The sequence below is a fragment of the Trichoplax adhaerens genome, genomic scaffold (assembly GCF_000150275.1).
Source record: "Trichoplax adhaerens TRIADscaffold_2 genomic scaffold, whole genome shotgun sequence".
Taxonomy (NCBI): domain Eukaryota; kingdom Metazoa; phylum Placozoa; class Uniplacotomia; order Trichoplacea; family Trichoplacidae; genus Trichoplax; species Trichoplax adhaerens.
The window spans coordinates 7,877,161-7,889,180 of NW_002060944.1; the positions used below are offsets into that span (position 1 = coordinate 7,877,161).

General features: G+C 30.2%; 2 protein-coding genes across 2 annotated transcripts in view; both read left to right on the plus strand.

Annotated features, from left to right (window-relative positions):
* Nucleotides 1-1,175: 1,175 nt before the first annotated feature.
* On the plus strand, nucleotides 1,176-2,704 carry TRIADDRAFT_53794 (uncharacterized protein; the record flags this gene model as incomplete). The annotated part of the gene is made up of 2 exons (XM_002109567.1): nucleotides 1,176-2,318; nucleotides 2,645-2,704. The coding sequence occupies 2 exons, from the start codon at nucleotides 1,176-1,178 to the stop codon at nucleotides 2,702-2,704; spliced, it is 1,203 nt and encodes a 400-aa protein (XP_002109603.1).
* Nucleotides 2,705-10,473: 7,769 nt separating this feature from the next.
* TRIADDRAFT_53795 (uncharacterized protein) overlaps nucleotides 10,474-12,020 on the plus strand; it is a gene marked incomplete at both ends in the record, with an annotated part of 6,634 nt that continues 5,087 nt past the window's right edge. The window contains one exon of the mRNA XM_002109568.1: nucleotides 10,474-10,588. Coding sequence (XP_002109604.1) covers nucleotides 10,474-10,588 — 115 coding nt within the window. The remainder of the gene's footprint in view (nucleotides 10,589-12,020) is intronic.

Consider the following 12,020-nt stretch of genomic DNA (forward strand, 5'->3'; position numbering starts at 1 on the left):
CAAGGTGTTTGCAAAGGTTATCAAATCTTCGACTTCTGTAAGTGCTGGCCTAAGAATTGATTTAAATGTGAATAGATTTTTGAAATGTTAATTCTATACGGATAGATCACTGAAAGACAATCCACTGACATCAGTCGATGGACAGTCTCTTTATGGGCCTCTAAAATTGTCCACCATGTAAGTTTAATTCTGGGTAATTGTTATAGAATTATATTAAACTATAGATATCTATTTTAATGTTACAGAATAGATCGAATCTACTTATTTTTATTGCAATTTTTACATACAATCTATTTTAATAGTGTATAAATAGATTCATTCGCCTTATTTTTGCAATTTTTATATATAATAAACCATATCTTGCAATGACCGTCAATGAAGTAGATTACAGTAAACTTGTAGATTATAAATCTATTAGTTTAGATGTCTATTTTATTATACAGTTTAAATTGGTTCTCTTTATTTTAACAGTTTTATACATATAGCAATCTCTATCTTGCTAGAGCAATAAACGTCAACGAACGAGATTCTAGTTAATTTGTAGATTACAAATCTATTGATATCGATATCTATTTTAATTGTACAGTTCAAATTAATTCTCATTATTTTTCCAGTTTTGCTTATATAGTAATCTCTATCTTGCTGGTGCAATGAACTTCAATAACTAGATTATAGCTAATATGTCGATTGTAAATCCATGTATTGAAACGTACAATGATCACTGCACTTACTCTTTATGATTTTGTTAGCTATCAGCATAGGACTCATTATTTGCAGTCATCCTTTAACAATTACTTAACTGCCTTAGCACTAGTTATAAGCCACTCTTAGTTATTGGAGCTAGCCTTATTTTCTTTAACAGTAAACAATATCGATTGATTAAATACCAGATTGTTGTCGATTAATAATTCCATTGTAAGACAACAATCAGTATTTTGGATATAACAGTTAATTTTAACAAGGAAACAATAGCTACGGAATGCACATGTAAGGTTTTTCAGTAACATGATAACTTGCACTTTTATGCAAGACTAATGGCTTTATCTGATCTATTCGAGACTATTATATTACTGCAAATAGCTTTTACATATAATTGTTGCTTACAATGCTAACTAAATCTTTTAATATTATTACTGTTGGAGTATAGCCTAACAACACGCGACTATTTTTGCTGTATGGTTCCGGCTAAAGTAACAACATGTCAACCTATAGCTATTGAATTATTATCAAGTTGTCAGCATTTATTATCTCATCTATCCCTACGACTTTATATCTGGATTGTAGGTGGCGTAGCATTTATTGGTAATATATTAGTATTCTGCTTTCATTGGAAAAATTCATGTAAGGGTCGACCGAAGCAAGTATTTCGCCTATTGTTATTTAATTTAACTGTAGCCGATTTTTTAATGTCCATCTATTTGTTTATAATTGCGATCGCTGATCAATTTTATCATAATCATTATGGCCAATATTCAGAAAATTGGTTAAGGAGTACACCGTGTCTATTAGCCTTTTTCTTGGGTAGTTTATCGAGTATTATGTCGATCTTGATGATGCTGCTTATTAGTATTGATCTCCACTTACGTACTGTTGATCCGATCCGTTATCAAAGTCGGAATTATAAGTATAACAGTTTTAGAACTACAATTATTCTATTCTGGTTGTCATGTCTATTGTATGTCGGAATACCTACTATTACAAGTGCTAATGCTGCTGGTAATGATCGAGTTTATAAATATAGCAGCATTTGTATGCCAAGCAATGTAGATAATACTTATTTTAAAACATGGATTTTAATTATTACATTTTTAACTGCTGGTATATGGCTAACAATTTGTGTATTATACTATTTAGTCTTTATAAAAGCATATCGAAGTAGTATTTCAGTACAACGTACATCAGCATCAGCAGACCGAAAATTAGCGAGAAAACTATCCATCATATTATTAACTGATTTAATTTCATGGCTGCCTTACTATTTTATCATGTTCAAAGTCATGTGTACTAATACCATCGATATCTTTGAGCTAAAATTTGTAATCATACTTGCATTACCAATTAATTCTGCCCTAAATCCGTTCTTGTATAGTTGTAATTATTTTACTACTCCATGTTTTTGCCGAAATGCTCAAATTGATAAACCAGTCACAGTTCGCCAACGTAGTAGATCGTCTGCTTCAGTTCGAGATACTAGCCCTAATCGAACTCTTGCTACTAATCATGGTTATTCCGGTGAAAATAGAGTCCAGAATAATTGTAATAGTTCAAAACGAATGAATGCCTTAACAGAGTTTGGTCAATCTGAGACACGTCATAAAGTAATGACGATAAGAAGTAATGTTCAGTCGATGGCTAAAGTTTCAATCATTTAAACTTTGGGTTCATTTCTATTTTTAGTGGAATATTTCCTAACGGTTATGATATTGTTTAAAGCGCTATTTAGTAGTAAACCCCATAATTGATAAAATTGGTAGCTGTATTTGATTTGTTTGGTTAAAAAATGCTAGATATTATTGCCTTACTAATATCAGAAAATATTTATTGCTGTATCTAATTTGTTTATTTAAAATATCAGATTTATTATTTTGCTGATATCAGAAATATTGATTGCAGTATCTGATTTATTTGGACTACAAAATATTAGATATTATTGCGTTGCTTATATCAGATAAAATTTGGAATTGCCGATATTGGTCGTTGTTGATTATTAATAATAGTTGATCTAGCTATAGTATTCCACATAGCCTGTGCGAATGGATGCACTGTAGATATGAAGATGATCAACATCATTCTTGCGGCGTTGGACATGAATAGAGAAATAAATGGTATCTTAAATAGATAGATTCGTACTGCAGAATGGATTGCTTATCTACTATGAGAAAAATGTTCTGTTTAATTATCTTAACCTGATTACATGTGGTTTTGTGGCTCTGAATTGATCGGTTAAAATTATTTAAGAGCTGAATGGGATCTCATGTAATTTATTTGAGTTCAGAGCACTTTGCAATAGATTTATACTACTAGGTAATTATAATTATTGCTCTACTACTCTCAGCCTCGATATGAAAGCCTCTCTTAAATTCTCACTTGATTTAAACAATTTATCTTGTGAGAATTAGATTGTTTAAATCCCATAAGGTTAGATAGAATAATTGCATATTTTAATTACACGCCGATACCTACAAAGATTTCAGTAAATGCTAATAAATCCTAACTTTCTATAGATTAGAAATGATGATAAATTTCAAATTGCTAAACTGATTCTGCCATTAGTGCAATATATCAGCATCAAAAGAATACAGTTCGAAAAATTAATGTATAATTGCATTAAATGAGTATTTAATGCTGATATTAGCTATTTAAATTACCATTAGTAAATAATTTCTGTTTCTGAATGGTGCATCATCACATATTAAATAATATATTAAGGTTTAGTACTCGCAGCAAAAGATCCGTTTCTATACTGTAAGTGAAGCTTTACACTATGTGTTTTTCTTGTCGAAAGATTTTGATTAAATCATTAAATTTTAACGTTAGTAAGCTTATATAATTCCCGACAAACATCGACTCATAAGCTGTATCCCATGACTTGTTTAGTGTTATCTGGCGATATGGGAAGGATTTCAGCTATTGATGATGCTTACTTGATTGGCTTCCTTGCAAGCTTCATTAAATACATTTAAATGCTCGTAAATTTAAATTGTGTTTCATTCTTGAACTATGAAATAAATACATTTCCATCTTTTTTCTACAGTAGTTCTTTTAAGTCTGAATATGTGACAGAAATTGACTGAAACTTCATGCAATCAATTTTATCATAATCATTATGGCCAATATTCAGAAAATTGGTTAAGGAGTACACCGTGTCTATTAGCCTTTTTCTTGGGTAGTTTATCGAGTATTATGTCGATCTTGATGATGCTGCTTATTAGTATTGATCTCCACTTACGTACTGTTGATCCGATCCGTTATCAAAGTCGGAATTATAAGTATAACAGTTTTAGAACTACAATTATTCTATTCTGGTTGTCATGTCTATTGTATGTCGGAATACCTACTATTACAAGTGCTAATGCTGCTGGTAATGATCGAGTTTATAAATATAGCAGCATTTGTATGCCAAGCAATGTAGATAATACTTATTTTAAAACATGGATTTTAGTTATTACATTTTTAACTGCTGGTATATGGCTAACAATTTGTGCATTATACTATTTAGTCTTTATAAAAGCATATCAAAGTAGTATTTCAGTACAACGTACATCAGCATCAGCAGGCCAAAAATTAGCGAGAAAACTATCCATCAACATAATTAACTGATTTAATTTCATGGCTGCCTTATTATTTAATCGTGTATAAGGTTCTATTTACTAATAATATTGATATCTTTGAGCTAAAATTTGTAAACTTACATGCATTACCAATTAATTCAGCTCTTACTCCGTTCTTATATAGTTGTAATTATTTTACTACTCCATGTATTTACCGAATTACTCAGGCTAACAAACCAACTATGGTACGTTAACATAATAGATGATCGAGCGCCGTTCGTGATACTAGCCCTAATCAGACTTGTGCTACCGGTCATAGTTATTCGGGTGAAAATAGAGCCCAAGATAATAATCCTAGTAGCTCGAAATCAATGAAAGCCTTCGAGAATTCCGATGAAGCTGCATTTCAATATGAATTTATGACGATAAAAGCTAATGATCGATCGACGATTCGAATTTCAGAAGTTTAAACTATGGATCTACCTCTAACTTAGGGAGTAATATTTCAGTATGTTAGCGATGATATTATACATAAAGTGTCCAAGGCTCATTGATATTTCTATAAATTTTAATGCCCCATAAATAAATTTTAAGTATTGGAAACAATGGTAGACTCTAACTTACCGAATTTTTGGCAATACTGGTATAGTAGTCAGTGATGACGAAAAATTGGTGGTTTAATATAAGAAATTAGTAATTATAATAAAATGAATTTTCATGTGCCAACTGTAATATTTGTACTATTGACAAATAATTTCTGCTTACATATGAGATGCCATTGCCTATTTATTACTTACGTTGATTAATTATTTGTGTTAGAAGATTCCATGATGTATCACAATGACACGATTAAGGTTATGACACTAGAAGATGCTATGAAATAAATATATTTTACCTTTGTTGTTCTAGTAATTCTACCTCGCGTAACATAACTTAGTATAAGATTGTAGATTATTAGTTTTGTTCATTGTGATGTACGGTGTTGCAGCCTTCCACATTTATCTAAGGCATATTTAGTAGCTCATAGTCATAGACTGTAATTAAATTCTATGTTTGAGTATAGATGATCATGTACAGTTGGGTATAGAGTCAATATTGGTGCCAGAAGTAAAAATAGATATGTAACTTATATATTAGGTTATGATTAGTTCATCATACTTTGGCTGGTAGAGATAATATCTACGTTTTAATACTGTAGCTGTTGCCGCGTTGGATTAACTATTATCGATGATCCATTGTAAAGTCTTGTTACGATTAATCATCTGAATGAGTGTAAAATCTGGTACCAAGTGGTTATGCTGATTGTAGCTGCTAACACTAAAAAATAATATAAGCAGACGATTTTAGATTATTCGATCGTTCTATTCAGAAATTTTTCTAGTAATAATTATATTCAGCTAAAGATCAGTGCCGTTAATGTAGTTTGACGAAAAATTAAAAATGAAAAAATTAGTAATAAGTTGTAACAAAATTTCATGTGCATAATATAATAATTATACTAACAACAAATGATTTCCGTTTATATTTATAAAATGATTACAGCTAATGAAATTGATATCTTCGAGCTTAAAGTTGTTATTATACTTGTTTTAACTATTAATTTGGTCTTAAATTCATTTTTATTCTGCAATAACTTTCATTAATTACTATCGTATAGTTATAGTATCTCATCGTAACTGTCGTGAAAGTAATCTTCGTGACCTATACTTTATTTCTATGTTACGTTCTATATATGTTTATATCTCAGAAATGTTTTACGGTCTCCTTAATAGTAATTTTAGTGGTTAACAGCTCATATCATTAATTTAGGATTACATAGACTAAAATAGTAATTGCCAACCAGCTAAACTGGATTATATCATCGCCTTTATGGTTGTTAAGGTTCAAAGTACAATTCCTAAGTTTAGAGGAAATGTCTTAATAGGATAGCTTTATATGTATCCGTTCAACTATAATAAGCATTCAATATTTTAATACTGTTACAGTAAATTTAATAGGATTAGATTCTATCTAATTTGTACAGATAGAATCTCTTTAGGTATTAATTCAGTTAATTTCTAATAGACGAGGTGACTTGTGTAGCTAAACTGGTTTTAGGTCCGAAACCTATATAAACGGCGAGTTCGTCGACAATAAATTAGATTGTGATTTTCTAGTAAGTCTTGAAGGTATCCCTGAGTTAAACCCTATCTGCCCTGGAATACCAATTATCTGGTATTCCAAATAATAGTAGTAAAGGGTAGAAATCACTCTCTCAATCCTTGTTGCAAGTTAGGGCTATTCCTAGCTCGCAACAGTAATAAAAAAAGAACTGATGATATTCCAAATTAGGCAGAAGATTGTCATCATGACCAGTCTCTAAATTCGAGTCAATCTGATTATTACACCAGCCGAACACAAGACAATATTTATCCTCGTGACTTCGTATAATATCTTGTTAAGGTATTACCTGACCGTTAAGATAGTTTAATAGTACTAGTTAAGATAACTAATACCTTAACGTGGATATTGTTTGTAATAGTTTATTGCGTATTTGATTTTGATTGTTATTATATGTATAGATAGTAGGAAGGTGATTCAAGTTCTGGATAATGATAGGTGAACTAGACAACATACTTAGATTAAGATTAAGTATGAGAGATAGGTTAAAAATATTTACTGATAGAAAAGCTATGTAAGGAGCATCTCAGTTCGAGATGTCTCTCCTGGTAAGGTATAATAATAATAGTGTTATTTACAAATTAGACGGTTCCTATATAAATGGGAAAATTTTGAGTTATGTTAAGGTGTGAAAAGTTGTAGAAATGGCTATGCTAATAAATGCTCCGCTCCGTCTTTATGGTAGTTTGCTATATATGTTTAACGTTTAATAAAAAGTCAGTAGTTATTTATAGACTTTTACCTTACATTTCTTTGTCGCAGAGTTTAAAGTGTGACTTCGTCTGATCAGAGATTGCATTATATTACGATTATGTCATGGTTAATAAATTCCAATACGCGATAACGCGAGCATCTAATGTTAAAACCATGAATACTTTTTAACATCAGTTGGAATGGCAATCTTGTAATGGTAGGATTTATTAAGATCTAATAAAATAATATTATATTCTTAATCCATATTATAGCTCATGAGTAACTAAAATCTTTAATTACAGGACAGTCAACGGTATTCGATTGCTTGATTACGACTTACGTGAGTAACTTTAACTGAAAATTAAAAGTTAGAATTGAAATTGTATCTTATTAATGTAGTGGCCAATGCAAATTCTATGTTGTAAGATGTTATCACGATGTTAAATTATTTCACTAAGGTATTGTACGAATTACAAATGGATTAATTGACGGATACCATTGTGGATTACTGCTATTGGCTGGTGCTATTTTCTATGTTGTTTATAAGACCAATAAGAAACTTTAATATGCTAATTGAAATAGATAGCTGGATGATTATTTAGATGCTAAAATACCCTAGTAATTGCTTTCACTTCGAAAGCTGCAATTTAGCAAATAACATCAAACTTTTCATCTCACAGTTCCTTATTAAAGCTTATCTATAATAGGTTTCACTTGTTTTTAGTTTAAAATCATGCCTGATTAACATTCTAATCCTCTACATAGTATCAATATATTCAAGCATAGTAAAAAAATCCACTGTTTTACATTTACTGTTTATTAATTGAATGATAACTTAAACAAACTAACTCTAAACCATTAATGCTTATTAACCTATAATTTGTAGCACCTGCTTCATTGTTTAGTACCGATCAGCAGGTGCATTTACAATAAAAGTTTTCTATTTGTTTTACGTTTTATTAATTTGGCAGAGTGTGAATTATTGATAAGCACGAACATTTGTTTTTTTACTACTTTGCAATATGTCTCAACGAAAGTGGTCATTTTAAAGCGGATGATAATGAGAATTGCAACCTAGCGATGATGATATCAGCAGATTCTATTTCAACTATAAATTAATTATTTTGAAAGACTATTATTAAACTGTCAATCAAATCATAGTTGCTATTTGCAGCGATAGAACGAGAACACATTTATTTAGTAATCAGGAAATGATCGCTGGAAGCAGAAAATTTCCAATAAAAGAATTAAAATTAAAGTGCCTGATCAACGAAAATAGAAAATCATTATTCTTGTTTATCAGGTTTATATCTTTCAGTATAAGCAGGTCAATCATACTAGCTAATACACAAGCATAAATAGTAACAAATATTGGTATGGTGTATTCATATATATCTAGTGATAATAAAATAAATTCAATAAAGAATTATTAAAGTTATCAAATAAATTGATTTTTATTTTAAAATGTAAATTCAAAAATAAAGCAAGATTAATTAATCTGAGAAAAATGATTAGTAAACTCTTGATTTCGTTATATGATTTCAATTTTAAATGTAACAGTTAATTATATCAAATAATTGCCATAGTCAACATTTGTGACAGTATTATATACTGTATTAGAGTAGAAATATCTATATTAGGATAATTCTGTTAGCCTATTCTTATTTAGTTAACTTCTAATTTGGATATACTGTGTTTTAATATAGCACTGACTTTTTATGATAGTGACACATATACACATACTGAAATTAATAGTTATAATAGGGAATGCGAATCATCTACTTACAGTTCGAATCGTTGTGATTGTAACCTACTTATGGTAGATTGTAAATTATCGTGGAAATGGTCCGTGATAGGACATATCGTAATCTGACTTTTCTGTATTAGTCATCAGATGTCTATGTTCGTAAATACTGTTGTCTGCATTAAGGGAGCAGTAGCTAAAATTAATATTTAATTCAGTGAATGATTCCAAAGTTAATCATACTAACTATGACTCATGAACTATTGAGGAAGAGTATATCAATGCAGTATATCGTGTAATAAAGAGGATTCTTAAACTTAGTGTTTAACGTAAAATACGAGGCGTCTAAGTCTTTGTGTAGTCTGCTAGTAGAGCAAAAGTATTTCTGATAGTGCAGATATCGTTCCTTGATACGTGGTTCAAGGAATTGACTTATTGATTGTACATTACGTTATCTTGTTGCAAAGCTGTTTTGTGACAATACTGTACTTGTTTATGTCTAATAATATCATATGCGGGCAGATCTAAAGATGACAGCAAGTCGGATCGCTTTTGTTTTTGGTATAGACTCATGATTATTATTTTATAAGCCGCATTGATGCCGCAAAAGAATATTATTTAAATAGATAATACTAAAATTTCTTCTTTCTTCATTTACCTTATTTGTCAGTGAAATACTTTATACCGTAATCAGCAATGTCAACTTTAACCCCAATCTCTAAAGCTGATTGTATATATCGATGTTGCAAACGGTCGTTAGTAGAAATGTACACAGGGCTTTATTTTGTCATTTACTACAGAATAAGCTGGTATGTTATACGCGTATGCGTATAATTATATATCACCGTGGGTACATGTGGAACATTATATTTTAATTTCATAATTAAAATTTTGCATTTTACTTATTTAACATTGAATCAATTTTGTTTAAACTAGAAGCCTTAAGAATGGTTTGTGAAGACGTTCATCTTATGATCCCGGAACATACCAAAATCATGATTGAAAGGCAACAGATATTATGACAATATATTTCTTAATCTATTTTTTTTTTAAATTCTATCATTAATAAATAAATTCCAATTCCAATACAGAACTCTAATTGTTATTTCTTATTATAATATAAATAGAGAAAATCCTATTCATTTTTTAATCAGTTCCCTACGACTGTAAGACTTTCCCCATCCGCTTTTTCTTAGTTATTAAATCCATCTAGTTACTTTTCGCCATGAAAATAAGGTTACTATCATCATTTCAAAGTTTGATCATCATCTGCATTGCTCTATTTTGTGGTAAGAGGACATTAAGTTTGTACGATGTAAATTTGATATAAATAGGTACGGCCTAAAATTCACTTAAAGTCTGTTTAATCTTAAATAATAAGACAACGATAATAGGTAACTGGTGTCACAAACTCCCGTGTGACAAGATAAGGTTGTGATCTAATCTACGATCTCTTAATAATTCGTACGCCTTCGATTTCCGTTATACTTTTAACCTTAGGAACTAAGAACTAACTTTTATTAATTTGTCCAATCGTTTAAATAGATTTTATCTACAAGCTTTTACACACCTCTTAGAATACTACTAATCCAACTATAGATATAAATGACCTTTAATACATCACAATTTAAATCGTACCGTCTACAATCTATATCTGGTTACATAATCTCCTCGGCTTACAATATCATTGTACCCGCAAAGCATGCTTTATTTTGGTACGGTGAGTTAGCACCGTGACACTGGATAAAATGTTCAAGTATAAATTTGGTGCTAAACTTTATTTTATGCCGTAATCATATCTATATGATATTCAGATAGGCGGTTTGCCTAGCTAAGTGCAGATATTGTCAAGGTTTTAAAGACCATCTTTAACTATAAATGTCTTGTTTTGATCGTTATACTGATAGTACATGAATTAGAGGAGTTTAGAAATCTACTGGTAAGATCGCCGTATTTTTCTAGGCATTAATATGCATATCTCAATTCGTTTTTCGATTTTGTCTTACTCTGCCCATTAAATTGGTTTATCTCAACAGCTTGTTTATATATAGTACTATATCTGATAACAATAGTTAAATAATTTCAAATTTGATATAATTGCAACTCTTTAACATCTTGAAATGGAAAAACTCATTTTTAACCGAGTAATTGCAATGATAAAATGAATTTTTTCCAATATCTCAGAAATTAACTTACGAGTCGTATAGTATAGAACTGAAAGTTAAATACTTATTAGCCAATTCCTTACGAAATAATCTGCTTATACTTGGTAACTATATAATAATTTTCAAATGAACCAACTTATTATTATTTACGTAATTTATCGGAACCGCATGTTCAGGTAGATGCACTCTATTTTGTAGAATAAAAATTTTAAATAATTTTACGTACATTTATAGTTATTTTTGTGGTAGTAAACCGTCATAATCATCGTTATACGTTTATATTCTATAGTTTTGGCGTTATTTCTTAAATTGTCTATTTTTCAAAATGTAAGTAAGAGAAAAATAAATACTGTTAACGAGTACAGATTGACGGATTGGATGGTTGCAGAATTTATAAAGTGATGGAAATTGTGATTGAGAGAAAAGTAATGCTTTCCAGTTTGTTGCCGCTTTAAATATATATATACTACGGCTATGCCTAAGTATAGAGTGAAATATGATCAGATTCATTCAAAAAATACTATTGAGGGATTGAATTGGCTATGTATGAATAACATGATTAAAGGGATATCGAACTTCAAGAACCGTTGTCACAACCCTCACTTGTGGCAAAGGAAAGTAAAGAACTCTAGTGTAGTTACTTAAAACTTGGGTTATTTCTCCCAGTACTTTCAGTTTCTATGAGAGAAGTATTTGAGAACTCGATTTCTCGGCTGATCTCCACAGATAACTGACTAATTATTACACTATTCTTCACGATATGAGTCTTGCCGTTTCTTGAGCAATTACCTTCTTTATTCTACAAACACACGCGCTTAAATAGGTTTCTACAGTGAATCCCAATATTAACGAGTGAGAATTCATGCTTTATAAGTACATTAATTAGTATAATACCATTACTAAATATACATGTCGATATTCTCAGACTTAGATAGCTACAAGCTATCAGGTGTTAAGACGCTTAACCTTCGTCCATATACAGCTCAA